The sequence below is a fragment of the Solanum lycopersicum genome, chromosome 11, assembly GCF_036512215.1.
Source record: "Solanum lycopersicum chromosome 11, SLM_r2.1".
NCBI classification, from domain to species: Eukaryota; Viridiplantae; Streptophyta; class Magnoliopsida; order Solanales; family Solanaceae; genus Solanum; species Solanum lycopersicum.
The window spans coordinates 5,309,164-5,324,084 of NC_090810.1; the positions used below are offsets into that span (position 1 = coordinate 5,309,164).

The window sequence follows — 14,921 nt, forward strand, 5'->3', positions numbered from 1 at the left end:
TTCTAAATGATGAACTAAGAACATACAAAAAAAGCAATTATTTTGAGAAATACACAGAAAAGGAAAGCTTCTTGCATTGTGTTCTGCTAAAATATTTTGTATATGCTAGTTAATGGAGAATCTCACATCAAGAAGTTTATCTGTCAAGAAAAAAATTAAGTATTCAAACGTTTAACGGTGAAACTTGTTGAAGAACAATAGTAGGTGGCCTCGTTGCTTCTCGTGACTTAGAATCAAGGACACCCTTAAGTAGTTAAGCAATTTAACCATATCTACATTGTTTTCTGCTCAACTATTTAGTATATGTAATTTACTGTTAGTTAGTGCAACTGTCAATTCTTATTCCGCTAAATGACACTTTCTTGGATTGCATACAGGTGTTTAATTACTTGCCTAAAAAACTTTTTTCTGTCTCCTACATATACTGTACAATGACCTTTGGCAACATCTCCAGAATTTGAAAACCTCAAGATTCTAGTATGGGAAATCATTTTGGTACCCATAGACAGCAACCGAGACTTGTGTATTGCATAAAAACTTTCTTTATATATGTATACAAACAAATTTAGTGGTAAGTTTCATATCCAAATTTAATGATGAAGAGAATTTGGTGGCCACTGGTGAGAGACAATGGCACATGAAACTTCACATGGTTTTGCTTACTCTATCATTATCAACAGTAAATATGTAGAAGAACAACATTAGGCCCCGCGTTTATTTGAAATAAAATCCACAAGGATTGATGAAGTCACCTATCTACATGACAAAGAAGAGAGCACAACATGGTTTTTTCTAAGAAATACCAAGTAGGCCTAGTTGATTAAAGATAACAAAGGAAGAAACTTATCATCTTTTATTTTCAACTTAGATTCATCCACAAATTTAAGGCCCCATATGAACGTGGCGAACAGGCATCAGCACATGGATTTGCCTAACGAACTTATCAGTTCAACTTGTATAAATAATCCCTCTTTCTTGAACCCTTTCATCATCAAACACAAGCATTATCAATTCAGCCATCAAACGTCTCTAATTAATTTCTTGTTTTCATCTTCTAGAAAAGAAAATGACAATGATTAGTACCAAGAAACTCATCAAAATGGCTAGGAAATGGCAGAAATTTGCAGCCATGCAGAGGAAGAGGATTTCGTTTCCAAGAAATGTTAGCGATGCAGACAGTTGCAGTACGGCTTCATCTTCTACAGTTGAAAAAGGCCATTTTGTAGTATATACAGTCGATCAAGCACGATTTGTCATTCCATTGGTTTACCTTGAAAATGAGATCATTAGGCAACTCTTGAAAATGTCTGAAGAAGAATTTGGGCTGCCGAGTGGTGGTCCTATTACATTACCCTGTGATTCAGCCTTCATGGACTACATCATTTCGCTAATCAAGAAAGGCATAACTGCTGGAGATCTTCACAAAGCTTTGCTCCTATCAATTCCTTCTTCTTGCTGTTCGACTTCTTCTTTGCACCGAGAAAATGGAAACCAACAGCTTCTTGTTTGTTGAGTCATAATACATGCTAGCTGAAAATAGTTTTTTAGATAGGGCATACACTGATGAACACAATTGTAAAGCTGTTCATACAGATTGAATATTATTTTATCAAGAGAAAATTTACCATATAGACAGCTTTCACTTTTACATTTGTTCATGAGAAGACTTTAACAATCTAATCCTCCATTGGTACCTCTTATGTATTAACACTACTTTTTGTATCGCACGCATTTCACTTACTGCAGTACCTCCTTGATCCAATGAGGTCTAAATGATCAATCAATCAAATATGCCTCCTTTTATGTATATGCATTAGTATCTTAAGTATCGCAGGGCTTGTCTTCAAAGTTAGCATCCGGTGTAAAAAATTTGTTGTATTTTCAGAACCAATTAGGTGACATCCAATATGAGCTAACAAATGTTGAAATATAAAGGAAGACTCAAGTATGATATTGGAACAACTGCAGACGTTCTTTCAAGATATGATTTTTGAGAAATGCACAGAAAAGGGAAGTTTTTGCAGTGTGTATGAACAAGTTTATGAACAAGTCTTACACTATACTTGTTGAATACTAGGCCTCATTGCTTCTCAATTCTCATAACTTGGAATCAAGGACATCCTAAAAAATTTTAGAACCTCAAGTATAGATAAAGCTGATGACTTGGTTCAGCTACGTAATTTCTTGTTACTTATCACAAACGATACTTTCTAATATGTGATAGTTTGATCCACACAGTGCATTTTTAAATGAATAACAGCATTGTTTTAGAAAATGTAAACAAAATAGTGATAATAAGAAAAAACACTTCTGCTATTCATAAATTGATCATGGAAACAAATTCTATTGATTTTGTGTTTCTAAACTATACAGTAAAACTTCCACTTTAAATCTCCTATTTCTAGTATCTAAGTCTACTAATTTACAAAATTTCTATTCAAGAGACTTTGCACTTTGATACTACTCATGATCTCAAGCGGGATGTGAGATCAACAAACACGTCTTCCTTGCAAGGTATTGTTAGACCACCCATTGGATGATCGAAGCCAAACTGGTCTTCAGCTTGAGTTAACAAGTCTTGAAATAAAGGTTGGCTCAAGTAAGATATTGGCACGACGAATCTCTTCTTCTGGCTCTCTCCTACATATACTGCACAATGACCTTTAGGAACACCTAAGGAATTTGAAAATCTCCTCAAGAGTCTTGTACCTTGAATAAGGGGACTCATTTTGATACCCATAGTGAGACTCTTTTGTAACTTCAAAAGATGACTTGAAAGATTTTGAGAAATACACAGCAAGTGAAACTTTCTATGTGTGTGTATATATACGAAGAGGATTTGGTGGCCACCAGTGAGAGACATTGGCACATGAAGCTTCACATGGTTTTGCTTACTCTATTATATATCATCAAGTATTCAGACAGGAAATGTGTAGAAGAATGACATTAGGCCCCTCTTTTATTTGAAATAAAATCCACAAGAATCGATGAGTTGATGCCGAGATGGAAATCTAAAGGTCACCAATCTACATGACAAATAAGAGAGCAGAACATGGTTTTGTTTCTCAAATTATTGCCATTGCTGAGAAATACCAAGTAGGCCAACAGGCATCAGCACATGGTTTTGCTTAACAAACTTATCAGCTCAACTTGTATAAATAAGCCCTCTTTCATGAGCCTTTTCATCATCAAGCACAAGCATTATAAGTTCAGCCATCAAAAGCCTCTCTAAATAGCTTTCTTTTTTCTGATCTTCCAAACAAAAAAAATGGCAATAATCAGTACTAAGAAACTCATCAAAATGGTTAAGAAATGGCAGAAGTTTGCAGCCACGCAGAGGAAGAGGATTTCATTTCCAAGAAATAGTAGTGATGCAGACAGTTGCAGTACATCCACATCCTCTATTGTTGAAAAAGGCCATTTTGTATTATATACAGTCGATCAAGTACGCTTCGTGATTCCCTTGGCTTATCTTGAATATGAGTCCATTCAGCAACTTTTAAACATGTCCGAAGAAGAATTTGGGCTGCCGACTGGTGGTCCTATTACATTACCTTGTGATTCAGCCTTCATGGACTACATCATTTCGCTAGTTAAAAAATGTGTAACTGCAGGAGATCTTCACAAAGCGTTGCTCCTCTCAATTCCTTCATGTTGCTATTCAACTTCATATTCACACCTAGAAAGTGGAAACAAACTACTTCTTGTTTGTTGAGTCATAATCAACATGCTAGCTCAAAATAGTGTTTAGATAGGGCATAGACTGAAGAACACAATTGTTAAGCACATCATACAGATTGAATATTATTCTATCAGAAAATTTACCATATATATCCACAGTTTTCACTTTTATATTTGGTTATCAGTAGAATTAACAATCTGATCCTGAATTGGTACCACTTATGTATTACACCTCTTTGTTTATCACAAGCATTTCACTTACTGTGGTACCTCCTTCATCAAATAAGGTCTAAATGATCAATCAATCAACTATGCCTAATTTTATGTATGTTGTAATCAGGCTTTGATAAAGTATCGCGGGGCTTGTCTTCTAAGTTAGCATCCTGTGTGAACATTTTATGGTATCTTCAGAAGCAATTAGGTGATAAAACACTATGAGCTAAATTTGAAATCTAGGGGAAGACTCAAGTATGATACTGAAACAACTGTGGACGTCCTTAACGCTAACTGATGTTAAAAGAATGAATAAGTAACACATAATCTTGAGAAATGCACAGAAGAGGAAAGTTTTATGGCAAGTCTTACATCTAAAAGTTTATGGCAAGTCTTACATCTAAGAGTTTATCCAAATATACAGACACTAAACTTGTTGAACAGTAGCCCTCATTGCTTCTCAATTCTTATAACTCGGAATCAAGGACATCCTAAAAATTTAAAGCATCAAGTATTGATAAAGCTGATGACTTGGTTCCGCTACGTAATTTCTTGTTACTTATCACAGTTATCATTCTCATTCCGCTAAAACGATACTTTCTTGGATGGGCTAGTTTGCTCCACATGACAGTGCAATTCTAAATGAATAACAGCATTGTTTTAGAAAATATAAGCAAAGTAGAGATTATAAGAAAAAGCACTTCTGCTATTCATAAATGATCATGGAAACAATTTCTATTGATTTTGTGTTTCTGAACTATACAGTAAATTAAACTTCCTCTCTAAATCTCCTCTTTCTAAAATCTAAAGTCTACTAATCTACAAAATTTCTTGTGCAAGAGAATTTTCACTTTGATACGATTCATGATCTCAAACGAGATGTGAGATCAACAAACACGTCTTCCTTGCAAGGTATTGTTAGACCACCCATTGGATGATCGAAGCCAAACTGTTCTTCAGCTTGAGTTAACAAGTCTTGAAATAAAGGCTGGCTCAAGTAAGATATTGGCACGATGAATCTCTTCTTCTGGCTCTCTCCCACATATACTGCACAATGACCTTTAGGAACACCCATGGAATTTGAAAATCTCCTCAAGATTCTTGTACCTTGAATAAGGGGACTCATTTTGATACCCATAGTGAGACTCTTTTGTAACTTCAAATGATGACTTTGAAGAAAGAATGAAGGATTTTGAGAAATACACAGCAAGTGAGACTTGTGTTTTGCATAAAAAAGCATTCTATGTGTGTGTATATATACAAAGTTAGTGGTAAATTTCATATCCAAGTTTAATGGTGAAGAGGAATTGGTGGCCACTAGTGAGAGACATTGGCACATGAAGCTTCACATGGTTTTGCTTACTCTATTATCATTAAGTATTCAGACAGGAATGTGTAGAAGAATGACATTAGGCCCCTCTTTTATTTGAAATAAAATCCACAAGAATCGATGAGTTGATGCCTAGATGGAAATCTAAATGTCACCAATCTACATGACAAAGAAGAGAGAAGAACATGGTTTTGTTTCTCAAATTATTGCCATTGCTGAGAAATACCAAGTAGGCCAACAGACATCAGCACATGGCTTTGCCTAACAAACTTATCAGCTCAACTTGTATAAATAAGCCTTCTTTCTTGAGCCTTTTCATCATCAAACACAAGTGTTATCAATTCAGCCACCAAACGTCTCTAAATTTCTTATTTCCAATCTTCCGAAAAGAAAATGGCAATGATTAGTACCAAGAAACTCATCAAAATGGTTAGGAAATGGCAGAAGTTTGCAGCTATGCAGAGGAAGAGGATTTCATTTTCAAGAAATGGCAGTGAAGCAGATTATTGTGGTACGTCTTCATCGTCTATAGTTGAAAAAGGACATTTTGCAGTATATACAGCTGATCAAAAGCGTTTCATGATTCCCTTGGTTTATCTTGAAAATGAGATCATTAGGCAACTTTTAAACATGTCTGAAGAAGAATTTGGTCTTCCGAGTGGTGCTCCTATTACATTACCTTGTGACTCAGCCTTCATGGACTATATCATTTCGCTAATAAGGAAAAGCGTAACTTCCGGAGATCTTCACAAAGCATTGATCCTATCAATTCCTTCATTTTGTTGTTCGACTTCTTCTTTGCACCGAGAAAGTGGAAACCAACAGCTTCTTGTTTGTTGAGTCATAATCAACATTTAGCAAAATGTTGTTTTAGATAGGGCATAGAATGAAGAACACAATTGTAAAGCGCATCATACAGATTGAATATATTTACCATATCCATGGCTTCACTTTTCAATTTGGTTATTAGAAGTCCTAACAATGTGTATCTACTTTGTTCTAATCACATCCGTTTTATCTTTCAACTGAAATAAGTTCTCTAGAACTAGTACACTTGCTAAATCTCGCTTTTTATCTTAAAACAGTCATACAAATTTTTAACTATATAAGGACAATTGACAAAAACCAGAAGTAATGTTGAGTGTAACAACAACACAACTAAATCTTAGTCTTATCTAATCAATATTACATTATACGGATCTTTTTCGTTCATTTTTCATTTTCACGGCTAAGTTCTCCAACAGATTGTTTAATGGAAGGACCAAGCACTTCAACATCAAGTTTTATTTCTTGAGGGAAGTGCAGAAGAATGATGAAGTGGTTTTACTCTGTTGCAAATCAGAGATTTAAGCGGCGAACATTTATACCAAGTCATTTCGTATCAGCAGATTCAAATTTCTTAGAGAAAAATTGGGAGTTTGCAGCTCGTGATCTAGGAGAAGATGTTCCTTTATTTATTTAATCAGCTTGAAGATCAATAAACTGTGTTCTTCCGGTTTAGTTCATCTTGCTATTTTAATATCAAACAACAACAAGAAACAAATAATCTTGAAAAAAGAACAGAAAAGGAAATATTTTGGCACAATACATGTTATGGTAAGTCTCACATCCAAAAGTTCAGTAGTCGAGACTCGAGACAAATTAGGTGGAGCTGGTGAGAAAAAATTCAAATAACATTCTTATTCCGCTAAATGGTACTTTTTTCGATGTGCTAGTTTGTGCCACATACTGCAACTGTTGCAAGCTGGGGCTTAATTATTTTGTTTGCGCCGAATTGTTATAGAAAATACTACCACAATAGTGATTATCAGAACCAGTACTTTTTCTATTCATGAATTGATCATTGAAGAAATTTCTAGTTTCTTGTGTTTCTGAACTATACAGTGGATTTTACTCTTTCTAATATCTAAGTCCTACTACTACTTTACAAAATTTCTTGTGCAAGAGAATTTGCACTTTGATACGATTCATGATCTCAAGCGGGATGTGAGATCAACAAACACGTCTTCTTTGCAAGGTATTGTGAGACCGCCCATTGGATGATCGAAGCCAAACTGCTCTTCAGCTTGACTTAACAAGTCTTGAAATAAAGGCTTGCTCAAGTAAGATATTGGTACAACAAATCTCTTCTTCTGGCTCTCTCCTACATATACAGCACAATGTCCTTTGGGAACACCTCTGGAATTTGAAAACCTCCTCAAGATTCTAGTACCTTGAACAAGGGGACTCATTTTGATACCCATTGCGAGATACTTTTGTAACGTCAAATGATGAGTGAAAAAGAAAAGGAATGAAGTATTTTGAGTAATACTCAGCAAGTGAGACTTGTGTTTTGCATAGAAAAACTTTCTATGTGTATATACAAAATTAGTGGTAAGTTTGATATTCAAATAAAATGTGAAAGAGAATTTGGTGGCCACTGGTGATGAGAGACAATAGCACATGAAGCTTCACATGGCTTTGCTTACCATGTTATTGTCAAGTGTTCAAACAATAAATTAGGCCCCAATTTTATTTTACAGAAACCCTCAAAATAAAATCGATAAGGATTGATGAATTTGATGCAACGATGGAAATCTAAGGGTCACCTATCTACATGACAAAGAAGAGAGAAGAACATGGTTTTGCTTCTCACCAGCAATGAAGAAACTTATCGTCTTTTGTATTCAAACTTAGTTTCATCCACAAACTCAAGGCCCCATCAGCACATGGCTTTGCCTAACAAACTTATCAGCTCCTCTTGTATAAATAATCCAACTTTCATGAGCCTTTTCATCACCAAGCACAAGCAATATCAATTTAGCCATCAAAAATCTCTAAATTTGTTATTCACTTTCTTGGTTTTAATCTTCTAGAAAAGAAAATGACGATGCTTAGTACTAAGAAACTCATCAAAATGGCTAGGAAATGGCAGAAATTTGCATCCATGCAGAGGAAGAGGATTTCATTTCCAAGAAATGTTATTGACGCAGATAGTTGCAGTATGTCTTCATCGTCTACAGTTGAAAAAGGCCATTTTGTAGTATATACAGTCGATCAAGCCCGATTTGTCATTCCATTGGTTTACCTTGAAAATGAGATCATTAGGCAACTCTTGAACATGTCTGAAGAAGAATTTGGGCTGCCGAGTGGCGGTCCTATTACATTACCCTGTGATTCAGCCTTCATGGACTACATCATTTTGCTAATCAAGAAAGGCATAACTGCTGGAGATCTTCACAAAGCTTTGCTCCAATCAATTCCTTCTTCTTGCTGTTCGACTTCTTCTTTGCACCAAGAAAGTGGAATCCAACAGCTTCTTGTTTGTTGAGTCATAATCAACATGCTAGCTGAAAATAGTTTTTTAGATAGGGCATACACTGATGAACATTATTGTAAAGCACATCATACAGTTTAATGAATATTATTTTATCACAGAAAATTTACCATATCCACTGCTTTCACTTTTACATTTGGTTATGAGAAGACTTGACAATATAATCCTCTATTGGTACCTCTTATATATATTAACACCACTTTGTTTATGGCAAGTATTTCACTTACAACAGTACCTTTTTGATTGAATAAGGTCTAAATGATCAATAAATCAACTATACATACTGTTAACTGTACCAGCTGAAACTAGTACATTCTATAAAAACCAGAATTTACTGCAACACAAGACGTACTGTTAATTATACCAGCTAAACCTTATCACTTAAGTACGCATTGGCTCTAAGAGTTTAATTTTGACAACTCTGTTTCATGTTTGGTTTAACAGTTATACTTGTTGAAGAACAATACAGGCGGCCTCGTTGCTTCTCATGACTTGGAATCAAGGAGACCCTTAAATGATAGGCAATTTAAGCATATGTACATTATGTAATTTCCAGTGAGTTATTGCAACTGTTGATCTTAGTTACTTTGCTCAGCATAAAGATTAGAAAGAATTGTTTAGGAAAATATTATGAAAAAGGATTAATCAGAAGTAGAACTTTTGCTATTCATAAATTGATCATGAAATATTTTTCTTGGTTCTTGTGTTTCTGCGCTATACAGTGAATTTTCCTATTTCTAATATCTAAGTCCTATAACTACTTTGCAAAATTTAATGTGCAGGAGAATTCATGATCTCCTCAAGTGGGAAGTGAGATGAACGAACACGTCCTCTTTGCAAGGTATTGTGAGACCACCCATTGGATGATCGAACCCAAAATGTTCTTCAGCTTGAGCTAACAATTCTTTAAATAAAGGCTGGCTCAAGTATGATATTGGTACAACGAATCTCTTCTTCTGGCTCTCTCCTACATATACTGCACAATGTCCTTTGGGAACACCTCCGGAATTTGAAAGCCTCCTCAAGATTCTAGTACCTTGAATAAGGGGACTCATTTTGATACCCATAGTGAGATACTTTTGTAACTTCAAATGATGACTTAAAAGAAAGAATAAAGGACTTTGAGAAATACACAGCAGTTGAGATTTGTGTTTTGTGTAAAAATCTCTCTGTGTATATATACAAAGTTAGTGGTATGTTTCATATCCATTTTTAATGGTGAAGAGAATTTGGTGGCCAATTGTGAGAAACATTGGCACATGGTTTTGCTTACTCTATTATTATCATCAAGTATTCACACAATAAATTTGTAGAAGAACGACATTAGACCCCGCTTATATTTGAAATAAAATCCACAAGAATCAATGAAGGTCACCTATCTACATGACAAAGAAGAGAGCAGAACATGGTTTTGCTTCTTACCAGTAGGCCTAGTTGATTAAAGGAAGAGACTTATCTTCTTTTATTTTCAAACTTAGCTTCATCCACAAAATTTAGGCCCCATATGATCATGGCCAACAGGCATCAGCACATGACTTTGTTTGACAAGCTTATTCGCTCAACTTGTATAAATAAGCCCTCTTTCATGAGCCTTTTCATCATCAAACACAAGCATTATCAATTCAGCCATCAAAGGTCTCTAAATTTCTTGTTTTCAATCTTCCGAAAAGAAAATGGCAATGATCAGTACCAAGAAACTCATCAAAATGGTCAGGAGATGGCAGAAGTTTGCAGCCATGCAGAGGAAGAGGATTTTATTTCCAAGAGATGACAGTTGTAGTTCATCCTCATCGTCTATAATTGAAAAAGGACATTTTGTAGTCTATACAATTGATCAAAGGCGCTTCATGATTCCCTTGGTTTACCTAGAAAATGAAGTCATTAGGCAACTGTTGAACATGTCTGAAGAAGAATTTGGGCTTCCGAGTAGTGGCCCTATTACATTACCTTGTGATTCAGCCTTCATGGACTACATCATTTCACTAATCAAGAAAGGCGTAGCTGCTGGAGATCTTCACAAAGCATTGCTCCTCTCAATTCCTTCAACTTGCTGTTCAACTTCTTCTTTGCACCAAAAAAGTGGAAACCAACAGCTTCTTGTTTGTTGAGTCATAATCAACATGCTAGCTCAAAATAGTGTTAGATAGGGCATAGACTGAAGAACACAATTGTAAAGCACATCATACAGATTGAATGTTATTTTTTACCATATCTGCAGCTTCCACTTCTACAATTGGTTATGAGATGACTTAACAATCTAATCCTCGATTAACAACACTTTTTGTTTATTTCAAGCATTTCACTTACTGCTGTACCTCCTTGATCAAATAATGTTTAAGTGATTGAAATTTTGACTCTAAGGAGATCAATCAATCAACTATTCTAATCAAAGTATCAAACTTAGCTGAAGTATTGCAGGGCTTGTTTTTTAATTAAGTTATCATCCAGTGTGAAGCAATTAGGTGATAAAACAATATGAGCTAACAAGTCTTGAAATCTAAAGGCAGACACAAGTATGATATTAGAACAACTAAACACATCCTTAAAATTCCTCTTCTTGAAAAATGTACATAAAAAGGAAAGCTTTTTGCGCTGTGTTCTGCTCAAATACTTTGTGTGTGTGTGTATACAAGTTTATCGCAGGTTTCACATCCAAAAGTTTAGTAGTCAAGACAAGTAAAGATGTGCTATTAGTATCCTAGTATTTAAACAGTAAACTTGTTAAGTATTAGGCCCCATTACTTCTCATAACTTGGTATCAAGGACATCCTAAAAAATTTAAAGCCTGAAGAACAGATAAAGCTGATGAGAAACTTGGTTCCGCTACGTAATTTCTTGTTACTTATCACCGATGCCATTCTTATTCTGCTAAATTATACTTTCTTGGATGTGCTAGTTTGCACCACACAAGTGAAACTGTTGTATATGGAGGCTTAATTATTTTGTTTAGCAGATAAGCTTTAAAAAAAATAAGGGAGAGATTAATTAGAAATAACACTTCTGCTATTCATAAATTGATCATGGAAACAACTTCTATAGATTCTTGTGTTTCTGAACTATACAATAAAAGTTCTCTCCAAGTCCTACTACTACTTTACAAGGTATTGTTAGACCACCCATTGGATGATCGAACCCAAAATGTTCTTCAGCTTGAGCTAACAATTCTTGAAATAAAGGCTGGCTCAAGTATGATCAAGGAGGTACTGCAGTAAGTGAAATGCGTGGGATAAAAAAAGTAGTGTTAATACATAAGAGGTACCAATGGAGGATTAGATTGTTTAAGTCTTCTCATCATCAAATGTAAAAAAGAAAGCTGTGGATATGATAAATTTTCTCTTGATAAAATAATATTCAATCTGTATGAACAGCTTTACAATTGTGTTCATCAGTGTATGCCCTATCTAAAAAAACTATTTTCAGCTAGCATGTATTATGACTCAACAGACAAAAAGCTGTTGGTTTCCACTTTCTCGGTGCAAAGAAGAAGTCGAACAGCAAGAAGAAGGAATTGATAGGAGCAATGCATTGTGAAGATCTCCAGCAGTTATGCCTTTCTTGATTAGCAAAATGATGTAGTCCATGAAGGCTGAATCACAGGGTAATGTAATAGGACCACCATTCAGCAGCCCAAATTCTTCTTCAGACATGTTCAAGAGTTGCCTAATGATCTCATTTTCAAGGTAAACCAATGGAATGACAAAACGTGCTTGATCGACTGTATATACTACAAAATGGCCTTTTTCAACCGTAGACGATGGAGACATACTGCAACTATCTGCGTCGCTGACATTTCTTGGAAATGAAATCCTCTTCCTCTGCATGGCTGCAAATTTCTGCCATTTCCTAGCCATTTTGATGAGTTTCTTGGTACTAATCATTGTCATTTTCTTTCTAGAAGATTGGAAATAAGAAATTTAGAGACCTTTGATGGTTGAATTGATAATGCTTGTGTTTGATGATGAAAAGGCTCATGAAAGAGGGCTTATTTATACAAGAAGATCTGATAAGTTTGTTAGGCAAAACCATGTTAGATGCCTGTTAGCCATGTTGATATGGGGCCTAAAATTTGTGGATGAAGCTAAGTTTGAAAACAAAAGAAGATAAGTTTATAAATGGTATTTCTCAGCAATGCCATATTATTTGAGACAATTAAATGAACAATTGCAGGTGAGAAGCAAAACCATGTTCTTCTCTCTTCTTTGTCATGTAGATAGGTGACCTTTAGATTTCCATCTTTGCATCAACTCCATTGGGGCCTAGTGTTGTTCTTCAACAAAGCCATGTGGAACTTCATGTGCCATTGTCTCTCACCAGTGGCCATTAAATTTTGAGATGAAACTTACCACTAACTTCGTATATATACACATATATAGAAATCATTTTATGCATAACACAAGTCTCATTGGTGTGTGCTTCTCAAAATCCTTTGAACTCATCATTTGAAGTTAAATAAAGTATCTCACTATGGCTATCAAACTGATCAGTCCCCTTGTTCAAGGTACTAGAATATTGAGGAGGTTTTCAAATTCCGGAGGTGTTCCAAAAGGACATTGTGCAGTATATGTAGGAGAGAGCCAGAAGAAGAGATTCATCGTGCCTATATCATACTTGAGCCAGCCTTCGTTTCAAGACTTGTTAACTCAAGCTGAAGAACAGTGTGGCTTCGATCATCCAATGGGCGGTCTAACAATACCTTGCAAAGAAGATGTGTTTGTTGATCTCACATCCCGCTTGAGACGATGAATTGTATCAAACTGCAAATTCTCTTGCACAGAAATTTTGTAAAGTAGTAGTAGGACTTAGAGAGAACTTTTATTGTATAGTTCAGAAACACAAGAATCTATAGAAGTTGTTTCCATGATCAATTTATGAATAGCAGAAGTGTTATTTCTAATTAATCTCTCCCTTATTTTTTTTAAAGCTTATCTGCTAAACAAAATAATTAAGCCTCCATATACAACAGTTTCACTTGTGTGGTGCAAACTAGCACATCCAAGAAAGTATAATTTAGCAGAATAAGAATGGCATCGGTGATAAGTAACAAGAAATTACGTAGCGGAACCAAGTTTCTCATCAGCTTTATCTGTTCTTCAGGCTTTAAATTTTTTAGGATGTCCTTGATACCAAGTTATGAGAAGTAATGGGGCCTAATACTTAACAAGTTTACTGTTTAAATACTAGGATACTAATAGCACATCTTTACTTGTCTTGACTACTAAACTTTTGGATGTGAAACCTGCGATAAACTTGTATACACACACACACAAAGTATTTGAGCAGAACACAGCGCAAAAAGCTTTCCTTTTTATGTACATTTTTCAAGAAGAGGAATTTTAAGGATGTGTTTAGTTGTTCTAATATCATACTTGTGTCTGCCTTTAGATTTCAAGACTTGTTAGCTCATATTGTTTTATCACCTAATTGCTTCACACTGGATGATAACTTAATTAAAAAACAAGCCCTGCAATACTTCAGCTAAGTTTGATACTTTGATTAGAATAGTTGATTGATTGATCTCCTTAGAGTCAAAATTTCAATCACTTAAACATTATTTGATCAAGGAGGTACAGCAGTAAGTGAAATGCTTGAAATAAACAAAAAGTGTTGTTAATCGAGGATTAGATTGTTAAGTCATCTCATAACCAATTGTAGAAGTGGAAGCTGCAGATATGGTAAAAAATAACATTCAATCTGTATGATGTGCTTTACAATTGTGTTCTTCAGTCTATGCCCTATCTAACACTATTTTGAGCTAGCATGTTGATTATGACTCAACAAACAAGAAGCTGTTGGTTTCCACTTTTTTGGTGCAAAGAAGAAGTTGAACAGCAAGTTGAAGGAATTGAGAGGAGCAATGCTTTGTGAAGATCTCCAGCAGCTACGCCTTTCTTGATTAGTGAAATGATGTAGTCCATGAAGGCTGAATCACAAGGTAATGTAATAGGGCCACTACTCGGAAGCCCAAATTCTTCTTCAGACATGTTCAACAGTTGCCTAATGACTTCATTTTCTAGGTAAACCAAGGGAATCATGAAGCGCCTTTGATCAATTGTATAGACTACAAAATGTCCTTTTTCAATTATAGACGATGAGGATGAACTACAACTGTCATCTCTTGGAAATAAAATCCTCTTCCTCTGCATGGCTGCAAACTTCTGCCATCTCCTGACCATTTTGATGAGTTTCTTGGTACTGATCATTGCCATTTTCTTTTCGGAAGATTGAAAACAAGAAATTTAGAGACCTTTGATGGCTGAATTGATAATGCTTGTGTTTGATGATGAAAAGGCTCATGAAAGAGGGCTTATTTATACAAGTTGAGCGAATAAGCTTGTCAAACAAAGTCATGTGCTGATGCCTGTTGGCCATGATCATATGGGG

At 35.3% G+C, this 14,921-nt stretch overlaps 11 protein-coding genes across 11 annotated transcripts; 6 read left to right on the plus strand and 5 right to left on the minus strand.

Annotated features, from left to right (window-relative positions):
• The first annotated feature begins 968 nt into the window (after positions 1–968).
• LOC101267371 (auxin-responsive protein SAUR68-like) lies at positions 969–1,629 on the plus strand. Its single transcript, XM_004250168.5, has one exon. The coding sequence runs from the start codon at positions 1,067–1,069 to the stop codon at positions 1,511–1,513; it is 447 nt and encodes a 148-aa protein (XP_004250216.2). The 5' UTR covers positions 969–1,066; the 3' UTR covers positions 1,514–1,629.
• Positions 1,630–2,292: 663 nt separating this feature from the next.
• Positions 2,293–2,888, minus strand: LOC101267669 (auxin-responsive protein SAUR21-like). The gene has a single exon (XM_004250169.5). The coding sequence runs from the start codon at positions 2,861–2,863 to the stop codon at positions 2,465–2,467; it is 399 nt and encodes a 132-aa protein (XP_004250217.3). The 5' UTR covers positions 2,864–2,888; the 3' UTR covers positions 2,293–2,464.
• Positions 2,889–3,268: 380 nt separating this feature from the next.
• LOC101267955 (auxin-responsive protein SAUR68-like) lies at positions 3,269–3,715 on the plus strand. The gene has a single exon (XM_004250170.3). It carries the CDS (start codon positions 3,269–3,271, stop codon positions 3,713–3,715), a length of 447 nt encoding a protein of 148 aa, XP_004250218.1.
• Positions 3,716–4,579: 864 nt separating this feature from the next.
• Positions 4,580–5,138, minus strand: LOC138339498 (auxin-responsive protein SAUR21-like). The gene has a single exon (XM_069291142.1). The coding sequence runs from the start codon at positions 5,132–5,134 to the stop codon at positions 4,757–4,759; it is 378 nt and encodes a 125-aa protein (XP_069147243.1). The 5' UTR covers positions 5,135–5,138; the 3' UTR covers positions 4,580–4,756.
• Positions 5,139–5,530: 392 nt separating this feature from the next.
• Positions 5,531–6,182, plus strand: LOC101244143 (auxin-responsive protein SAUR68-like). Its single transcript, XM_019210976.3, has one exon. It carries the CDS (start codon positions 5,618–5,620, stop codon positions 6,062–6,064), a length of 447 nt encoding a protein of 148 aa, XP_019066521.2. The 5' UTR covers positions 5,531–5,617; the 3' UTR covers positions 6,065–6,182.
• Positions 6,183–7,028: 846 nt separating this feature from the next.
• Positions 7,029–7,713, minus strand: LOC138339499 (auxin-responsive protein SAUR21-like). Its single transcript, XM_069291143.1, has one exon. The coding sequence runs from the start codon at positions 7,666–7,668 to the stop codon at positions 7,192–7,194; it is 477 nt and encodes a 158-aa protein (XP_069147244.1). The 5' UTR covers positions 7,669–7,713; the 3' UTR covers positions 7,029–7,191.
• A 263-nt stretch (positions 7,714–7,976) lies between these two features.
• Positions 7,977–8,654, plus strand: LOC101268825 (auxin-responsive protein SAUR68-like). Its single transcript, XM_004250173.5, has one exon. It carries the CDS (start codon positions 8,088–8,090, stop codon positions 8,532–8,534), a length of 447 nt encoding a protein of 148 aa, XP_004250221.2. The 5' UTR covers positions 7,977–8,087; the 3' UTR covers positions 8,535–8,654.
• A 1,559-nt stretch (positions 8,655–10,213) lies between these two features.
• On the plus strand, positions 10,214–10,648 carry LOC101268244 (auxin-responsive protein SAUR68-like). The gene has a single exon (XM_004250171.5). It carries the CDS (start codon positions 10,214–10,216, stop codon positions 10,646–10,648), a length of 435 nt encoding a protein of 144 aa, XP_004250219.1.
• Positions 10,649–11,860: 1,212 nt separating this feature from the next.
• On the minus strand, positions 11,861–12,505 carry LOC138339502 (auxin-responsive protein SAUR68-like). The gene has a single exon (XM_069291146.1). It carries the CDS (start codon positions 12,422–12,424, stop codon positions 11,978–11,980), a length of 447 nt encoding a protein of 148 aa, XP_069147247.1. The 5' UTR covers positions 12,425–12,505; the 3' UTR covers positions 11,861–11,977.
• A 499-nt stretch (positions 12,506–13,004) lies between these two features.
• LOC138339672 (auxin-responsive protein SAUR21-like) lies at positions 13,005–13,283 on the plus strand. Its single transcript, XM_069291543.1, has one exon. The coding sequence runs from the start codon at positions 13,005–13,007 to the stop codon at positions 13,281–13,283; it is 279 nt and encodes a 92-aa protein (XP_069147644.1).
• A 1,028-nt stretch (positions 13,284–14,311) lies between these two features.
• LOC138339673 (auxin-responsive protein SAUR68-like) lies at positions 14,312–14,746 on the minus strand. Its single transcript, XM_069291544.1, has one exon. The coding sequence runs from the start codon at positions 14,744–14,746 to the stop codon at positions 14,312–14,314; it is 435 nt and encodes a 144-aa protein (XP_069147645.1).
• Between the last annotated feature and the right edge of the window lie 175 nt (positions 14,747–14,921).

Excerpts from the sequence above, each read along its gene's own strand:
- LOC101268244 (XM_004250171.5), top strand. The coding sequence starts at position 10,214 with ATGGCAATGATCAGTACCAAGAAACTCATCAAAATGGTCAGGAGATGG.
- LOC138339502 (XM_069291146.1), bottom strand. The coding sequence starts at position 12,424 with ATGACAATGATTAGTACCAAGAAACTCATCAAAATGGCTAGGAAATGG.
- LOC101267955 (XM_004250170.3), top strand. The coding sequence starts at position 3,269 with ATGGCAATAATCAGTACTAAGAAACTCATCAAAATGGTTAAGAAATGG.
- LOC101244143 (XM_019210976.3), top strand. The coding sequence starts at position 5,618 with ATGGCAATGATTAGTACCAAGAAACTCATCAAAATGGTTAGGAAATGG.
- LOC101268825 (XM_004250173.5), top strand. The coding sequence starts at position 8,088 with ATGACGATGCTTAGTACTAAGAAACTCATCAAAATGGCTAGGAAATGG.
- LOC138339673 (XM_069291544.1), bottom strand. The coding sequence starts at position 14,746 with ATGGCAATGATCAGTACCAAGAAACTCATCAAAATGGTCAGGAGATGG.
- LOC101267669 (XM_004250169.5), bottom strand. The coding sequence starts at position 2,863 with ATGTCTCTCACTGGTGGCCACCAAATCCTCTTCGTATATATACACACA.
- LOC138339498 (XM_069291142.1), bottom strand. The coding sequence starts at position 5,134 with ATGCTTTTTTATGCAAAACACAAGTCTCACTTGCTGTGTATTTCTCAA.
- LOC138339499 (XM_069291143.1), bottom strand. The coding sequence starts at position 7,668 with ATGTGCTATTGTCTCTCATCACCAGTGGCCACCAAATTCTCTTTCACA.
- LOC138339672 (XM_069291543.1), top strand. The coding sequence starts at position 13,005 with ATGGCTATCAAACTGATCAGTCCCCTTGTTCAAGGTACTAGAATATTG.
- LOC101267371 (XM_004250168.5), top strand. The coding sequence starts at position 1,067 with ATGACAATGATTAGTACCAAGAAACTCATCAAAATGGCTAGGAAATGG.